Genomic DNA, 19,611 nt, shown 5'->3' with positions numbered 1-19,611 from the left:
GACAATGTCTAACAGGGTAAAAGTATCGATGTTGTCTACAATGATCACCATCATCACCACGATAAACTCTACGTCACAGAACTCTTAGGTGAATACGTCAGAAATTTTGGCCAAGACAAGTGAGGAATTCTAACCCATTCGATTTGATGAATTTCGGTTGTGTAACTGTATACCGCTGTTTACGTTGTTATATTATAAATATTCTGTAATATCAGTAGGTGATCAAGAATTAATTTGTTATAAAAGTAAGGTGGTAAAAGTAATGTCTGATTTGGATTAATAGCAACAAAACAGAATGACATGACGTTAATGAGCTGTTATTGGTGCTATAAGACGAAAAAGTGGCCAAGAATAATTTTGTACCACTTGTATTAAGAATAATATTAGTAGACAGGAGTGGTAAAGATTGGAAATTGTAGGATAGGGATGTGGAAAACAAAGTGGTTCGCCTTGGTAAATTATTCAACTTTCCACCTTATTTTCGTCCATAACTGAAGTGAATACAATTGGACATGTTAAAAAATAACAGCGAATGCATCACATGTCAAAGTCACATAAAAATTACACAGTGGTCTGTCACGATAATATAACAACCGTTATAAGGTACATAACAATAAATGATACATAAGACCAAAAGTAAAATCTCAGTAATATAAAATACGTAAACACAGTATTAAAAATTGCAAACCAAAAGACATCAAACTAGTCATCAATCAACATTAGCTGAAAAACTCATGACGAGAGTAGAAAGTGCAGCACAGCAAATAGTTTTGAGTTTCCTCTTAAAAACAATACAATTTTCAACGCTTTTCATTTCAAGGGGAAGACCATTAAATATTTTAGTTCCCATATTCATTACACTTTTTTTTTTTGCAACGGTCCTGGCGAATGACCCTTTCATGCATGTAGCCTCGTATATCTGGTGTAGCTATTAGGAATGTATTCCTAGCTTTGAAGGAATTTATTTAAGTTTTAATTTGTGTAACACACCCAGTCCATTAAAATTCATAGGACCAAATGGGGAATATCCAGTATAATGTACAAAGAAGAAATACAAAACAAACTCCATGGTTTTAGTCCACAAGCGAACTATATCGACCAAGCGACCGTCACTTGTCAACAAAGTTAGTGACAACACATACAAGCCATGAGAAATAACAATAACAACTCAATATTTTCAAATAGCACATATTAAATACAGGACACATGTGGCACTGTAATGGACACCATGGAGATTAGAAGGAGAGAAAGGAAAGGGAAATATTTGAACAGCTTAGAGAAGTACTGTATTTATATTACACTATTTTACCAGGCACCATCGTAGCTTAAATAGTAAAGTTTTCTGATGTACTGCCCCCAGTGTTACAAGAGATTGTAAATGTGGTCTATATTAATATTATCTTGTGTGCCTAAATCAGCTCACATGGCCTTTTGGCTTAGTGTTAGTGTTTGTCTGAGAAACTGTCCATCATCTGTTATTCCAGAATGTCATGTTCTGTTCGAAGTGTTTGATAATCGCAGTCCAGTAACCTGGTAATACTCTTTGTAGTACATCATTGTCAAATTTTACTTCTTGTTATTTAAAACTGGTAAATTAAAGGACTTGAAATAATCATGTTTCTATTGTTACTCGGCTTAAGAGCTGGGGCAGCTCAGTCGATGTAGTGACAGGCTATGTGGTGGACAGCAGGGGTTCAATTCCCAGCAGGGCAAGATTTTTCTGTTCATAGCATCCAGAGTGGCTCTGGGGCCCACGTAGCGTCCTCTCCAGTGGGTATCAGGGACTCTGTCCCCATGGTAAAGTGGCAGGGACATGAAGTTGACCACTTAGCACCACCTAGTGCCAAGGTCAAGAATGGTGGACCTCCCATATATGTGTTCATAATAAAAACTATGTCTGCAACAGGCCATGGAGGCCCATAGGGTTGTGAGACATTGAGGCTCCACATAATCTGGACAGTTGGCTCATAGATGGCGGTAAGTTTGTCAGCGTTACGCACCAGCCACCCTTTACTCCTCAGAAAGATTCCTGGTATTCATTTCTGTTAGAGGCTGAGTTGACCCCAGGGACATAGTGCAGATGGAAGGATTAGGTCAGTTGAAGAAAATTCACCTCATCAAGTCTTGAACCCATGACCTCCTGGCTTGTAGTATAGTGCCTCAACCAACTACACTACACATGTGCCCTCTTGGTCTTCATGGTGTGGTGCTTAACCAATTAAGCACAGGAAACACTTTTTTTTTTTATTTATTTATTTATTCACATCCATGGATCATTATACATGACATAGGACAAGTCAAAACACTCTATAATCCAATACAACGATACAATAAGACAATACAATGATACAATAATAGAATAATAAGAAGAACAATATAATTTTATACTAATATAATAATTAAATGATGAGCACTATATTTATCAGTCACAACACATCAAATTTGAGAATAGATTAACGTGTTTCGGCTATTTAGCCTATTTAACCTATTTGGCAGGGGAAACCGAAGTACTCGGAGGAAACCTGCCCCGGCGCCAGTTTGTTATCACAAATCCCACTTGTTCAAATCACAGCGGTGGGAAGCCAGCGACTAATCACTTAAGCTCTGGCGCAATCACTTTCCTACCTTATTTTTAATCTGCTTTCCTTCCATCTCTTTGTTTCTTTGTTCATTCTTCATCTCTTTGAACTAAATTTTTTTCCTGCATGTGTTATTTTCTAAAGTGCACTTATATTGCACATGTTTTTGCAACCAGAATTATTTTACTTTTTCTCTTTAGGCACTGGAAGCAAGAATAATGTGGAGCATACTGAATTATTTTTTTCAACTTAAGCATATGCCAAAGGTATTTATGCGACACAAATCCATTAATTACTACAGTGGTCCAGAACCTCCAACTGCTGAAATAAGTAAGCAGCTATTGCAGTCCAGGGGTGGTAGTGTTGACTTGGTAAAGAATGAGGACACAGGCATTGCTACTTTGTGTCTTAATCACCCAGAGAGAAGAAATGCCATCAGTGGTAATAATGACAATAATAATAGTATTAATAATAGTATAAATCTTAGGCAGTATTCCTAATGTGAACGGTCTTACAACCATTTGCAGGATCGACATATTGATGAGAGGTAATATATAAAGGCAGAGTCCTAGTTCTTAATAACATGTCATGATGATGTGTAGGGGAATGGAAGTGTAACTCCATGCATTATTAATCTTGGCACTAGATGGAAATGAATAGTCAGCTTCATGATAGCCACTTTTCATCTGGGGGTATGAGCCCTAGTACCCATTTGATAGGTGGGTTCCCAAGTCAGTCGGTCTGGATGTGCTAAAGAGAATCCGCCCAAAAGTGGCAATAAAATATCAAGTTTTGAAGTAAAAAAAAAAAAGGTAACACTATCCCTGTAACAGGCCATAAAGGCCCTTAGGGTTGTGAGACATCGAGGCTCCCACATTTTCTCTAGACAGTCGGCTCACAAATGGCAGTAAGGTTGTCAGCTTTACGCACCGGCTGCTATTTATCTGCCAGGAAGATTCCTGGTACTCATTTCTGTTAGAGGCTGAGTCTACCCTGAGGCCATAATGCAGCTGGAAGGATCAGATAAATTGGAAAAAAATCCTCATCAGGACTTGAACCCCTGACCTTCTGGCTTTGTAGCATAGTGCCTCAACCAACTATGCTACCACATAAATATTAAGCATTGTATTTGCACAGTTATGAGTCTTACAAAATGAACTGATTCATTTAAGTATTGATAAGTGCTTTCAGATTTAACACAAACTCTTTAAGGGTTATTATAATTGCTGTTTGAACTGAGAGGTCATGATCCCAGTGTTACCATTCAAAGTGACTTTATTTATTTTGATACTTTTATAAAACAAGATCACTTGTCCAATTTACCTTTGATCAACTCTTGATGCTATGAAAAATAAATTTTGAATGGTTTTCTTTAAGGTCGTAACAAAATTTTGATGTCCATATTGTGGTTTTCTGGGTTATATCATTGTAGATGACTCAACAGACTGCTTCCATCACCTTCCCCATATTGTGTACTGCTTATTTGACTTTGCTTAGAGGGCATAGTCAGTTAATGCAGAGGCTCCCAACTGGTGTGCCGCAACATGCTTATTGTGCTGCAAGAATGTCAGGATTTATGGTATGGGCAGTGAACTTGTAATTTTGTAGGACTATCTGAAAGGCTGGACCACTGAGTAGCATAAGACAATTTGGCAGTGCAACATGCAACACAGTAATGGATACAAGAGGTCTATTTACCTTAGTTAAAAATTACAACCCACCTCCTGCCCCACTTGTATAAATTTTCAGTCCATGCTGTATAGTAGAATTGGAATATTGAATGATTATGTTTTATGTTTTGTTTTGCATGATTGGGTATGGTTTGACAACCGTGACTTTTAGCTCTAGACAGTGACAGTTACTTTGTGAAAATTTATTACAGTTTGTCAGTGTGTGAGTTGCAGTCATGCACTCTCATTTTTTAAAATATTTTTAATGGCTTATCATTGTTTCTATGGTGTGATTACATTTTTAAATAAAACATAAATTTGGATTGACTTAAAATGAGAAGTACAGACCCATTTAAAATTTGGCTTCATATTGACTGATGGTGTTAATTCTCATCTGAAGTATCTTGTGCGTGGAGATACTTTATCAAAACCCATGGTTCTAACTGAATTGAAACAGTATTAACCACACAGCATTCCAGTTTCACACAAACCACCATAACACTTTCATTGCCATGAGTCTATGAAAAAGAAAATTTCAGAAAAATATTAAACTGAACAACATACTATGAAAAATCATTGTTTGCATTGTTCTGCAAAGCTGCAGAAATAACGGCATAGTGACAAACTGCACTCTGTCAGAGAAGAACTGATTTTATTTTCAATGGCTCTACAGCCCGCTTGGGCCCAGGCTTCTGATTTTTCAGTTTTATGATCATTTTACAGGTGGTAAGACACCTTGGATGAGTGATCAGCTCATCACAAGGTCTCTACCTAAACACAGGATAACGCAAACACAGAATAAACACATACGAAACATCCATTTGTTGTGGGATTTGAACCCACAGTCCCAGCTTCTGAGTGAGCGGAGACAGTACATGCCTTAGACCGCTTGGCTAATGTGACCGGCGAAGAACTGATTTGACCAGCTTTTAAAGAAATTATCAAATTGTAAGGGTGATACTTGACCCTGCAGCCATGGAAGAAGTTATGAAGGCGCCTTTGCCAAATAACACTGTAAGTAGAAGAATAGCAGAAATGTCCAAAGACATGAAATGTAACGTTAATTAAAATTTGCACATTGCTGAGTAATTCAGTTTGGAGTTAGATGAAACTACAGATGTGAATCAAAAAACCCAGGTACTTTTCTAAGATCTGTGGTTGCGACTCATCATTCAGCAGCTTTTGTTTTGCCAGGAACTGAGAAAGCAGACAGTTTTTTTAAGGCAATAATTTATGTTGGTAGAACTATACATCAGTTTGCACTGATGGTGCAGCAGTAGTGACAGGGCAATTAAAAGGATTCTTAGCCTTCACACAAAAACATAATTGAAAAAGAAAACCCCTTTTTAATATGGACTCATTAATCTCTACATTGAGAAGATATGTATCATGGAGGAGAGTGTTGATGTAGGTGATTTGGAGACGTGCTCACCAGTCCCTGGGATGATAAACACAAGTTACTTTGTTCTGAAATATGGCACAATTTTGAGTTGTGTCATGGAGTTGCAGGAAGAAATGCAGTTATTTTTTGAGACAGAGTCCTGAACTTTCAGAAAAGTGCAGTGACGTTGTGGTGTATGGATGCAGTATATCTAGGAAATGTTCCATGAAACTTGACATCCTGAATGCCAGCATGCAGGGTGAGAAATAATATCTCAGCATGTATCAGAGTGACAGGGCTGTTGAGGAAATTGTCAGCATGAATATCATCATCAAAGATTGGGAGATTTGTTGAGTTTCCCCTTTTTAGAAGGTGCTGCAAGTCAACTGAAGCCTAAAGAAAATCACCATATGCAGAAACTGATCATAAAGCATGCCTACTATTCAGGACAGGTTTTGATAATTACTCTCCATCTGTTTCAACTAGTGGAGTAGATTGGGTAACGGCACCATGTGGTGCCTGCAGTGAACACAGTTTCAACAATGCTTTGGGTTGTACTTCCATGGAAAGAGTACAATTGATGAACATACGTGCAAATACATTGTTAAAACTGAAGTTTTATGACCCTTTCTTGGAATTAATTTTGGATTTATGTACAAAATGAGTACCCAGTGATTGCTACTAAACCTCAAGATGTTTTGCTTCCTTTTGCTTAGTTATGTTTATGTGACAGTGCATTTTGTACCTTAAATGGAATGAAAATGAAAATTAGATCAAGACTGATAGATACTGAGTGTTTTTTATCAACTTTTTGGCGTTCATGAAACATAGATCTCCCACTGACTTGGTAAGAGTGAAATAATAGTTTACATGTGTTTATTTTTTGCGGTCCATAAATGAGATGACTCAGCTTAGGTCAGTTTCTGATTCTCCCTATCTTGTCATATTTTGACACATGCTCTGCCCACCCTGCTTTTCAGTTTTTGAAATCCCCCCTATAAATTATAAAAATTATAAAAAAAATTTTTTTTTTGGTGTCTAGGATTTTAGAACTAATTTTAGTTATATTTAAGGCGCTGAATCTAAATATAAAATCAGTTTTTCTCTACCAGCTCTACTTTTTTAGATCAGCGTTTTTGTAACGTGCAGTTCTACACAAAATGTGCAGTTCTAATTGTATTTTGTGCAGTTCTAAATCTCATATGCAAGGATTGGTTCCTGTATATTTGCCCTATTGTCAGTCTGCTGTCCACTGAGTTCCCCCAAAATCCACTAGATGGCATTGTCTGTCCGGTGTGAAGTGAACTTGAACGCTTCCACTAGAGTTGAGGTTAGTTTATATGTTCTCGCCGTGCAGGGTACATCGAAGTTGGCCTCGGGTGATATTTGTTTATAAAAGTAAAAGAGTTGTTATAAATTTAACCTAAAACGTACTGTGTTGAAGATTGTTGTGTTTGTGTTCCTGAATTGAAATAAAATGAGTTCAAGAAGAAGAAGTTGTATAAATCAACCTGATGTGTTTTGTTACATATGTGGAGAATACACGTTAAAAGAAAACAGAAAAACTGTTAGTGACTTTGTAAAGAAAGCTTATTTTGTATACTTTGGTGTTAGGCTTGGTGATCAGGATAAAACCTGGGCACCGCATCAGGTCTGTAAAACTTGTACAGAACATTTACGACAGTGGACTACCGGGAAAAGAAAAAGTCTGAAATTCGGCGTACCGATGGTTTGGAGAGAACCCAAGAACCACTTCGATGACTGTTATTTCTGCCTAGTAAATATTACTGGAATCAATCGAAACAACCGTAGCAAGTGGACTTATCCTGATTTAGCCTCTGCAAGACGCCCAGTTCCTCACTCAGAGGAAGTACCGATCCCAACGTTTCACCAGCTACCAGAGCTCTGTGAGGATGAGTATTTTCCCTCTAATCACCCTTCTGATTGTAATGAAGGTGACAGTGATTATGAAGGGATGTCGTCAATCCCTCAACGTTTTAACCAGGATGAGTTAAATGACCTCATCAGAGATCTCAACCTGTCAAAAGAAGCTTCTGAATTACTGGCTTCTAGGTTGAACGACAAAAATTTACTGGAACAAGAAACCAAAATTTCCTTTTACCGCACAAGAGAAACGGATCTGCTACCCTTCTTCTCTCAAGATTACAATCTTGTATATTGTCACGAAATTAGAGGACTCTTGGAAAAAATGGCTCTTCCTGAATATTTTCCCGATGATTGGCGCCTATTTATTGACAGCTCAAAGCGAAGTTTGAAATGTGTCCTTCTACACAATGGAAACAAATATGGTTCAATACCAATTGCTCACTCCACGAAAATGAAAGAAGAATATAACACCATAGCTTTGGTCTTAGAGAAGATAAAGTATCATGAACATCAATGGGTGATTTGTGTGGACTTAAAAATGGTAAATTTTCTCCTTGGACAGCAAAGTGGTTACACCAAATATCCCTGCTTTTTGTGCCTCTGGGATAGCAGAGACAAAACACACCACTGGGTTAGAAAAGAATGGCCCAAGAGAGAAAACATGTACGTTGGGGAGAAGAATATCATTAACGATCCCTTAGTTAGACGAGAGAAAATCATCTTTCCTCCACTGCATATCAAGTTGGGCCTTATGAAGCAGTTTGTAAAGGCCCTTGATAAGAACGGATCATGCTTTGCATATATAGAAATGAAAATGCCTCAGTTGAGTACGGAAAAAATTGAAGCAGGAATATTTGACGGCCCACAAATAAGACAACTCATTAAGGATCCTGCCTTCGCAAATTCGATGAACGAGGCTGAGCGAAAAGCCTGGACTTCATTTGTTGCAGTTGTCGAAAATTTTCTGGGCAAACACAAAGCTGAAAACTATGTTGAACTGGTAAACGAGATGCTTAACAGTTTCAAATCCCTTGGCTGTAACATGAGCATTAAGGTGCACTATTTACACAGTCACTTAGATAGTTTTCCTGAAAATTTAGGAGACACCAGTGAGGAACAAGGTGAAAGATTTCACCAGGATATTAAAACTATGGAGGACCGCTACCAAGGAAGATGGGATACACACATGATGGCAGATTACTGCTGGAGTTTAAAAAGGGACTGTTCTAAAATACATTCAAGAAATTCACGAAAAAGAAGCTTCCGTAGTGTTCCGTGACTATAGTTGGTTTGACTGTTATATATAGTCGATGATTTTTTCCTCTATCTTTGTATTTAATATAATAAAATAAAAATATAATTATAATATAGTAATAAAAATTCCATGTTGAGTTTTTTTATTTGATCCACTGATTTAACTTAAAATAGTGTAACGTATATTTCACCAAAATGTTATATCTTAAAAATTTGAGCTCCTAGGCAAAAACTAATGCCATATTTGAATTCAGGGCATCAAATTCATATGAAATCAGCTCCAAATACCCCGGCACCAAAACAGCTGTTGGCCTGTGTTATCTTAGTGTGCTGTGACAAAATACACCTATTTCCAGATGTGCTGCAGCTTGAAAAACGTGGCAAATCAGTGTCTTAATATACATCATACTAGGGTTTCAGGCAGGTGTGCTGTGGCAAGAAATGATACATGCTCACTTTCTCTTGCTGTAGCTATGCTGATTATCATCTTTCAGTAACAGATGCTATTGGATTGCAGTACTACAAGATTCACATCTCTTAATATTTGAGGGTGTTTGCTTGTAGTCAGCTAGCAATGTCATGTTTCCCAGTTATAAATGTTTGATTGGCCACTGGAAGGGACAAATATAATTATCATACATGCTCAGACATAATCAGTGATTCAAACAAACAATGATTTTAGGCAAGGAGACAGTCCTGAATGTACAGAAGCAAACTCAGCGCTTCTAACCATAGCGGTTTGTGTTTGCAGCTGTTCCAGATTTATTTTACTTAAATATATATTTTTCCCAAAGAAAATCTAGTTTGTTTTTTAATTTATGACATGCTGTGTTCATGATACTGGTTTAAACATCTTATTCATAGAACATAAATGGTTTCAGAAAGTCAGTGGTTCTAGTCCCATGTTTCTAGTCTGGATAGTTTTTTTTTTAATTTGCTTAGTGGGAGGTGGAGTCCAACTGGGTCCACTCAGCATGGCGGCCACTAATTGGCCTATTGTAGCCTGCCCTGGGTGATTATGATGGAATGAAAATTGGCAGGGGAAACCGAAGTACTTGGAGAAAACGTGTCCCAGCGCCACTGTGTCCATCACAAATCCCACTTCACCAGACCTGGGATCAAACCTGGGCTGCCATGGTGGGAAGCCAGCGACTAACCGCTTGAGCTATGGCGCAGCTAGTCTGGATAGTTAAAATTGACAGTGTTTCATTGGTCATGTAACGAAATACAGATCATAACATTATGACTTCTTCAACACTAGGGTTTGTTGTTGATGTTAACAGTGATTTATGTTTGAGTGTGAAAAGCAGAAAAGCTGTGCTGAGAACTTCTTTGCTGCCCTTGTGAAGCATCAGTTCTTAAAGAATTTGTGCTCTTTTTAAAGACTGGGTCAGTCTGTACTTTGTGGCTTCTGTAGAGGAAGGTAGACTGCAACTTTCAGTAAGCTGGAAGCAAAAGTAGTGCTGATGTTGGTTATTGTGTCATTTGTAATCATGTTTACAAAATAACTGATTATGTATAATTACTAAAAAAATTTGACAAAATAAGGGAAACACTACATATACTGTACACATTTCTTTATTAATATGGTGCTCAACCACTTTTTGCCTTCAGTACTGCTACAAACCTTCCTGCCATGGATATTGGATTTAAATACAACTTCCACCTACCCTCATCAACTTTATCAGTATATCAAAAAGGAGTCTACTTTACTGGCATAAAAGTGTTCAACAATCTGCCACAAAGTATTAAAAACTTGGGCAATGATACTAAAAAGTTTAAATCAGAGTTAAAGAATTATCTACATGCTCATTCCTTCTACTCTTTAGATGAATACTTCAATGTAAATAGAGAATGATGTAAAATTAAGTTATATTAATTTTTAAGCTAAAATTGCCTGTACTTATGTATGTAACATTTTGACTTGTTCTGTATCCAAAGGTACTAACCTGCTTAGGATTTATAGAATGTAAATAAATTCAATTCAATTCAATGAAGCTCACATTGGAGCGTTTTTTGGAAACGGTCTTCATGATGAATATTCAGTTCTGCTGTTACCTGTGCTGAAGTACTCGTAGTTCTGTGATTTTTCGAAACAATCCTTTTCAGTGTCATTGTTGATTTTCACTCATTGATCCTTCTACCTGATGTCTTCCCATGATTTGTGTATGCTGACAGCCTTAGAAACTGTCACTCTCTATACACCAATAATGTGGCAGGTTTTGTCGCATTTGCTATACTAAACATGCACAAATGATCTGCCGTCTTTCATTGTGCAGGTCTCCCATTTTATAATTCTTTCACACAGACTGTCGCTCAACACAGTCACTAATGTACTGTCATGAGCCCTACAGAGTCTAACAAAAACAAAAAGACTATTCAGTGTTGCCAACTGAAGTTCTTTCAATGTAGCCAACATGAACAAATTCTATTCCTAAATTTCTTAGTGTTTCCATTATTTTGTTCACACTCCTGTATGTCTAAAGATCAAAACAAACTGGATTTTTAAAAGACAAAATATAACAGTCAAACTATGTGAGTGAAAAAGAACCAAAATATATATATAAAAAAATTACAAGTTACATTGCATTGTAAGGAAATATGGGCATGAAGTAGTGCAACTACCATTGCCATTACATTTGATCTCATATGGGGGCAAATGAAATATGTAGAAGAGGAGAACAGTACCTTCAGAATTGCTGTCTTTGTTACCATTCTGAAGAGAACTTTTCAGATTCATTTTATGTTGTTTCAGGAAAGATGATGGTGGACTTAGCTAATGCAATTGATATGCTGGAAAGTTGGAGTGTAGGAAAAGGATTGATTGTATATGGACATGGTCATACTTTCTCTTCAGGTGGTGACTTGAATATGGCTCGCATGTTTTTTAATCCAGATGATGGGTTTCGCATGGCTGTGTTTATGCAGAAGGTCTTGCATAGGCTTGAAACATTGCCACTTATATCAGTTGCTTTAATTGAAGGAACAGGTGAGACTTTATGGTATACAGTGAAGCAATCGATTGAAGTTTATTTGAGGAGTAGTGGATTTGAACACTAAACTGAAGAGGGTCTTGAGTGGAGGCAATTTTAGACTAAGATAATTGACTTGGGTTCATTTAAATTAAATAAGGGAAAACCTTTAATCAAAAAATATTAGTTGGGAATTTCACTGTAATTGCTTATTTATTGTATAAGGCTTGCTTGAGCACCAGATATACTCTAGATATGCCTACAAAGGCATGTATGTCTTCAGGTAGTATTTGTTGTCTAATTTTAACCCAAATTGGAATGGTTTGACATAATATTCAGTATGATCACTAACATTGAAAATCTATTGAATATTTCTTATGTTATTAGATGCAGGCAGACAAGGTGAGGTTAGTGCAGGCATTGTTGCAATTTTTCATTGCAAATGCTCCATGCTGCACAATTTGTCACTTTGTGGGGCAAACATTTATGCTATGCAGCTGGCATATAACATAATTTATTTATATGGTTTAATTTAGAATTTATATATTTATGAATATTTTAAAGTTATCATTTCTGTGATTCTTTTCAAGGTGCACTAGGAGGCGCATCAGAACTAGCAATGGCATGTGATTTCCGGCTTTTGACTTCTGACACAGGAGGAATTGGATTTGTTCATAGTTGCATGGGTATAACACCAGCCTGGGGGGGATGTACCAGGTTGGTTCGCACTGTTGGCTATACAAAGGCTCTTGATCTGCTGACCACAGGACGCAGAGTGTCAGGAGAAGAAGCTTTGCAGATTGGACTTGCTGACAGCATAGTAAACACTAAAGATGCTCTTACAGAAACCTCAGAATGGCTGAAAGTAAGAATTAAGTGTGATGGGAAAGTGCTGAAATCACTGAAGACCATGGCACACAATGCTAGAGAAATGAATTATCATGAATCTCTTGCTGAAGAAAAGAGCCTGTTTGCTCCATTATGGGGTGGACCTGCAAACCATGCTGCACTTACCCAAAATATTAAACATAAATAGCAGTGATAGATTACTGTGACAGGCAGTGAAAACTGATAATTTTATCCAAAGAAGCAACAGGATGGTGCAAACCATAATGGAGTACACCGAATTTCCACATGTATTTATTGCATCTTGGTATTCTGAATTCTCCTAGCTGTTATATTTGTTGTCTTATGAACGTATGGTGCTATGATTCTTCACTATGAGGATAAAAAAAAATCCATGGTCTGTAATCCACAAGCAAACTATACTGACCGAGTGACCGCCAGTTGTCGGCAAAGTTAGTGCATGCAGTAAAACCTGATATTTTTATCCAGAGAAATAACAAGATTGGAAAGTCACAAATCACATTGGAGTACGCAGTTTCCATGTGCATTCTTTGCATTTTGGCATTCTGAATTCTTCTGTGTACTGTTATATGAATGTGTATTGCTGTGATATTGTCATGTGTTAGTGACTATATGGAGTTTTGATTTATTGAACATTTATAACTTGTAACTACAAATAATTGTAACACTCACTAATCTACATGCTCTACAAATTGCTATTGCAAGCAGTAAGTTGTCTGTGTCTTCACTAGTCGTTTCTTGATAGTGGCATCTAACATGCAACACAAGATTCTAACCACTGACTCTGACTTCCAGTTTCTAACCATCAACTTCCAACTCATGACTCATGCCTTACACGCTGGCTGCCCTTTACCCCCCAGGAATATTCTTAGTACTCATTTCTGTTACAGCTTGTGTTGACCCCAGAGCCATAGTGCAGATGGAAAGATTTGGTAAATTGAAAAGACTCCACCACATTGGGACTCAAACTTGCAACCGGCTATGCCACTGTGTGCCTCAGACTGTATATATGGAATTTTTCTGAAGTATTAATATGGCGGCCTCTTTCATTTAAGTACGAAAATACAAATGATCATATTACTTTCAATATAAGACATACATTTTACACATTTTTTCATGTTGAAAAATCCATATGTATTTTAAATTTGAGGAATGTGCACTTTTCTACTTCTTTTCTTAAAGCCCACATTCAAAAACTGGGTGCATCTTAAATTTGAGGGCCTTATATTCTAAGTAATATGGCAAATTTATGCAGAATTAACATAAGTAATGCATTTATGTTGCCAGGCTAATCCCAAGTGATTACACATTCAACATTGCACTTAACACAGCATAAGGTAATACCACTATGGCAACTGTTTGCTGATTTTATTATCTCTCACATTTGGAAAAAAAAAACTTTGATATGATATTATAGTCATGTTTATTGGCATAATCACAATTCACACACATATATCTTACTACATATATGCATTTTTCTTATTTCATTTTATAGTAATGATATCAATTAGTATTACCTACCATTCACCATACAATTTTCTTTGGGAATGTTCATAATACATGTCAAGAATGTATAGAAAGTAGTGTGAACCTACTGAAAACCTGGATCCACAATTCAGTAAGGTGAAATATAATGGTAATTCAGTAATAGAGTTTCTGGTGATGGGCAACATGATGATGAACCATGAAGTCAGAATGTACCAGATTTTAACAGATACTGGTTATATAGGATACAGGTTTATCACAGCAGTGGTTATGGGATATAATGCTGTGTGGTCTACTGAAAGTCAACCGGTATTCCTCTGAAATGTTGGCAACACAGCATAATACTCCAAAAGACAGAACTCTTCAAATAATAGTAGGATTCCCATTCGTCTTGCTTTTTTTTTCATATAGTGCCCTGCTTTTTAAGTGCTCTTCTGTAACATTAATTTCTATCAATAACCACTCAGTAACGGGTGCTATTCTCTGCAACTGGCATTTCTAGTACAATGTTAACTCTCCTGGTGACTAATCCACAAAACACAATTTCACAAACTGTTAGTTTTTCTGTTGGCAATATGTCTATTTTTCCACTTATGTTGGCAGTATTTTGATTTGTTTCCATAATCGAAGTTCCATTTGTATCATTCTCTGCATTCTTTGTTGACCATTGTGTTGTGACAGCCCGTTAGAATTTATCAGTTTTCATCCATATAGTGATGACAATTTTTTATCAAGTCCCACGTTTAAACAAAAATGGAAATATCCAGTTTTTTTTAAAAATCTGGGAGCCCTAAATAATAGTTACCTTAGAATTTGTGTCACTGATTTAAAGAAAAATAAAATTTTACTGATCTCGTCATTTCCATTGCCTTCTTACTGTTGCTATGAACTTCTGTTAACTCCTCATTACTCAATTCACTTTCATTCCATTATCAACTAACATGATGCTGGTTTTGAATATTTCATTTTCATAATATGAAATATCAAGTGCTAATGCACTTTCTCATGCTTGCCTTTTTTTTTTTCCTTTTAGCATCAAGTAATTCAGATCTTTCAAAGATATCTTCATCAACTTTTCTTTTACATTCTTCAGCATCATACTGTTTTTCTTTATTTTTATTTTTCTTCTTATTCTTATGATGATTGTCTTTGTGCCATCCATCATTTGTTTGCAAATTCTGTCTTTCATCACAGGTACCTTTACTTTCTGAAATGTAACCTGAATTTACATTTCTATCCTTTTTCTTTTCTTTCTTTATTCTGTTCGGTTTTATAAGCAGATCTTCATGTATCATTCTTCTATGCTGATTGGTAAATCCTTTCTGTGCTGTGAGGTCTTCTTTGTAGTCTAGATAAACAAAAGAGAATTAAGAAAGAGAACATTTTTGCAATCATATAACAGAATTAAAGACATGAGGCAAGTATGGAGGCAATGAAAGAAAGACTGTGGTGTTATAAATACTGTGTTTTGGAATACCACATTTATATTACTGAAATTTATATTTCTTTTATATTGTAAATTACAAAGACATTATTTTCAGTCTCCATATAATTTGAGAATCCATATCAAAATTAAATTAAACTTTGTTGGGTTTGAGGTTCTCACACCATTGGCTATGAGAGTTCCATCCTTTGGGATATACATAATGGTTGTGTAGTCTCATCTTGGTGGTTTCTTGCTTGGCTTAATTTTTGCCCAAAATGTCAGCTGACTTTCACTGAACTACAGACACATGACACATGACAAAATACTTCAAAATCAACTTTGCCATAGAAGTGCAGTATATTTAAAGGCAAATGTAAAGGTGAAACTGTATGTGCCCAAGCACACTGTTATGAAGGTGTATGGGAGCCAAGTTAATATTACACAGAGGTACAGGGTCAGTTTCATATTCTGGCTGATAATTTACATTTGGGATTTTTGCTTAGCACTTCCTAGGTGATTCACACTTTATATAATATTCGTATAAATCACCTGGTGCTCTATTTTAAAATTATCCACATCCAAACACGAAGAAAAATGCAACAAAATTATTAAAACTATGGCCTTCCAAAACTGCAGTTTTGTACGCTTTACAGCCATGTGATGCAGTTAATTTCTGGTACTAGGATGTTTAGTCAGTTTATGGTGGCAAACTTGAAATAAACGCTATCTTCTTTTGAAGTTTTATGTGAACGTACAAGTAAATATGCAAGATAGCACATACTGAAGTACAGGAAATCCACATCATATACGCAAGGTGCCACTCCATAACACAAGAGACAGTGTCTTGTGCCCCATACAAACATGATTATAGGTCTCATATTCTATACAGAAACATGTAATGCAAATCCTGCAATTGGACTAGAAACCTTCATTCTACAATTGGCTCTAGTCTCACTGTTGCTGCAGATGAGTGAGTAGGTAAGATGGCAAATGATAACACACACTGGAAAACTCAGCACAGCTGATAGAGGTCAACAAATGTTGGCTCAGTTCACCATTCACAAAAAATTCTATTTGCCAGACATTGCTCCACAAAGGAAACTGCACCTACATACATCAGTACTTTAATACTGTGACACATCTGTTGCAACCAGCTGGTGGCAATGAATCTCTGAATATACTTTCTGTAAGGTTTCTTTCCTATGAATAATTTGCCTATGAAAACTTTCTGCTCAATCATAAACTCTCCTGCGAGAATAACAGATTCAGACCTCAAAATAAAAAGTGAACCGAACTTTCCTGTGCTACCATACTGATAATGCAAGGTTTGCTGACTGCAAATGAATGGGTCATATTTATTGCAGATGAAATACACTGTATGGTCTAAAAGATCATGACGATATATAAATAAAATAGTCACTAGCAATCACCCTAGTTCTTATTCCAGATAAAAATTAGTACAATGGATGTCAAAGAAACTGAACACTGAATTATGCTGTGTAACAAATTGAGCCTAAAGGCCAATGGACTCCATGCACAGCTCAGCAAAGGTAAGTATATGCAAGGCTATGCAGATAACTTGGCCTTGGTGACAACTGGAAAATTTCTAAATACTGTCTCAGAGCTCATGCAAAGAGATGACACCTTTACCTATCATTCCAATATGCAGTTTTCCTGCAAATATCATTAATTTTTTCTGGTCCCTGTATATAACCCATATAAACAATGTAAAATTATGACGGGCTGTCCCTTGCAGATGGAGATGAGAGAATAGTACATGTATTGTTGTGGGGAACTCAGCATGTCTGCTTGCAGGTGCAACAGGTCTGAACAGATTTCGGTGTGCAGTGTTGTTACTGTTCCGTCCAAGTTATATGAGTGTTGGTTATTCGGTGCAATGCTGCAGTTCAAACAGCATGCGAACATCAAGTTCATGTGCAAATTTGGAAAATCTTCAGAGACAATATTGGCCCTGCAACAAATTTACGATGATACTGCACTAAAGAAATCCACAGTTTATGATTGGTTTTCCCAGTTTAAGAATGGACGGGAGATGCTGAAGGATGACCAGTGCAGTGGGAGGCCTTCAACATCCAGAACTGAAGAAATGATTGAAAAAGTGTGGCAACTGATTTGATCTGATCAAAGAATGACCATTATGGAGCTGGAGCAAGAACTTGGTATCTCTCATGGATCCATTCATGTGATTTTGTCCAACAATTTGAAGATGAGATGTGTCAGTGTGAAGTTTGTTCCAAAGCAGCTGACAATGGATCAGACGGAATGTCACATGATGGTCACCGGAGATCTGTTTGAAAAAAAAGTAAGCAGGAAGCGATATTTCTAAAAAAAATCATCACTGGTGTTCACCTATGACCTGGAGATGAAGATACAGTCATCAGAGTGGCACACAGCATCTCCCCAACCAAAGAAATCACACCTTGTCAGATCCAAGGAAAAAGTGATGCTCGCTGCATTCCATGACATCAACAGTTTGGTGCATCATGAGTTCATAACATATGGACAGCGTTACTGGTCATTCTTATATGCTAGTTTTTTGCATGGGTTGCACAATGCAGTTTGAAGGAAGCAGTGCAACAAGTGGCAGTGATAGTGGTTTCTGCATCATGATAACGCACCAAGCCACACATCGCTTGTTGTGCAGCAATTCCTCACTGAGAAAAACATTCCTGTCATCACCTGACCAGTGTACTCTGAAAAACATTCCTGTCATCACCTGACCAGTGTACTCTGGATCTCGCTCCAAGTGACTTGGCTGTTCCCTACTCTGTAAATGAGCCTCAAGGGGACATGTTTTGAAACCAGGGAGGACATCAAATGGAATGCGACAGCCAAACTCAGAAAGATTCCAAAAGAAGCCTTCTGCCAGTGCTTCCAAAAACTGCAGGATCAATGGAGCATGTGTTTGTGCACGCATGCCTGCAAGGGTCCTACTTCAAAGGTGATTAGGTAAGCATTGTCATATGTCTTACCATTACAGTGCAATACCACCAAGCCAGGAACTGTCTGACTGCCCCTCATATATCATATGCATTGTACCTCAAACTCTCAACTTCCCACATCAGTCATTCAGAATTCTTAATCCTGACCCACATTATTCCTGGAATGTTAATTTCTGTGGGGGAAAAAATTACTGAAAGTAATGTCAATTTTTTAAATTTGCAGTAGCAGTGATCCACCCCCCATTACTGTTTCTCAGAAGACAGTGAAATCACAGGATTTTTTTGAATGCACAGTACCAGTAGCCTGTCTGTACTGGTACATACTGTTACAGCTGTAACACCCTTCCTTGTCCAAGTGAGGAATGCTGAAGGTGTGAGGCGATTATGGGTTGATATAAGTTATATGCCAGCAACCTCAAAACTATGTCTGAACTTAACTAGTATTGTCTTGCATCATACAGTATTCCCATTATTTGTTATTGCTGCTTTCCTGTAATTGATATATTGTACATAAGGACTAAACACCGAAGCTTTGACATGCCTTGCCCTACAAAAACAAGTCAGGATACAACCAAAGACTAGAGATTATTGAAGTGAAGAATGTGACTGAGAAACAGACCAACATACAAGGTGTGGCAATAAAGAACCCGGATTACTTTTATGACTCATTTCCGGCCAAGTCATTGACGAAGAGGAGGGTAGGGCATTGTCCCTTGGACTTCCCTCTACCGTCACACAAAGTTTCATTCACGTGCATCGGTTAGTCTGGCCGCGACCATTGTTAGAAGCGGATCGTGTTTCTGAGCTCCGTCGGAATAATGCTGAGTGCTAATGCAGAACAACGTGCTAACATCAAATTCCTCACAAAACTTGGAAAATCTGCCACTGAAACTTACAATTTGTTGACAGAAGTATATGGTGATCAGTGTCTATCTCGCACGCAAGTTTTCGAGTGGTTTAAGAAGTTTATGGAGGGTAGGAAAAACGTCGGGAACGATCCAAAATCGGGCCGTCCTCCCACTGCGAAAACTCCAGAGAATGTGGAGAAGGTCGCTAGAATTGTTCGAAGAGATCGTCGACTGAGCATTCGAGCAATTTCTGAACTTACGAACATCAATAAGGAAAGT

The 19,611-nt window shown here is 37.3% G+C and overlaps 2 protein-coding genes across 7 annotated transcripts in view; one reads left to right on the top strand and one right to left on the bottom strand.

Annotated features, from left to right (window-relative positions):
* The first annotated feature begins 48 nt into the window (after positions 1 to 48).
* On the top strand, positions 49 to 14,402 carry LOC111866308 (ethylmalonyl-CoA decarboxylase). 5 transcript variants are annotated; one of them, XM_023855138.2, is made up of 4 exons: positions 49 to 119; positions 2,780 to 3,020; positions 11,527 to 11,760; positions 12,334 to 14,402. In XM_023855138.2, the coding sequence occupies exons 2-4, from the start codon at positions 2,798 to 2,800 to the stop codon at positions 12,777 to 12,779; spliced, it is 903 nt and encodes a 300-aa protein (XP_023710906.1). In that variant the 5' UTR covers positions 49 to 119; positions 2,780 to 2,797; the 3' UTR covers positions 12,780 to 14,402. The 5 variants fall into 5 exon arrangements, with proteins under 5 accessions (XP_023710906.1, XP_023710905.1, XP_023710904.1 ...); XM_023855137.2 differs by having other exon boundaries at positions 73 to 214; XM_023855136.2 differs by having other exon boundaries at positions 73 to 245.
* Positions 14,403 to 14,532: 130 nt separating this feature from the next.
* The window catches only part of LOC111866307, a 25,987-nt gene continuing 20,908 nt past the window's right edge, over positions 14,533 to 19,611 (bottom strand). For both annotated transcript variants that reach the window (XM_023855133.2, XM_023855134.1), the window contains one exon: positions 14,533 to 15,443. In XM_023855133.2, coding sequence (XP_023710901.1) covers positions 15,079 to 15,443 — 365 coding nt within the window. In that variant the 3' untranslated portion in view covers positions 14,533 to 15,078. The remainder of the gene's footprint in view (positions 15,444 to 19,611) is intronic.

This window comes from Cryptotermes secundus, unplaced genomic scaffold (genome assembly GCF_002891405.2).
Source record: "Cryptotermes secundus unplaced genomic scaffold, Csec_1.0 scaffold1413, whole genome shotgun sequence".
Taxonomy (NCBI): Eukaryota; Metazoa; Arthropoda; class Insecta; order Blattodea; family Kalotermitidae; genus Cryptotermes; species Cryptotermes secundus.
This window is presented reverse-complemented; position numbering and strand designations above follow the sequence as displayed.

Bases quoted from the DNA above. Each gene is read 5' to 3' on its own strand.
- LOC111866308 (XM_023855138.2), top strand. From the start codon at position 2,798: ATGTGGAGCATACTGAATTATTTTTTTCAACTTAAGCATATGCCAAAG. The intron at 3,021-11,526 runs GTAATAATGACA...ATGTTGTTTCAG, and splicing joins GAGAAGAAATGCCATCAGTG to GAAAGATGATGGTGGACTTA. The intron at 11,761-12,333 runs GTGAGACTTTAT...ATTCTTTTCAAG, and splicing joins TGCTTTAATTGAAGGAACAG to GTGCACTAGGAGGCGCATCA.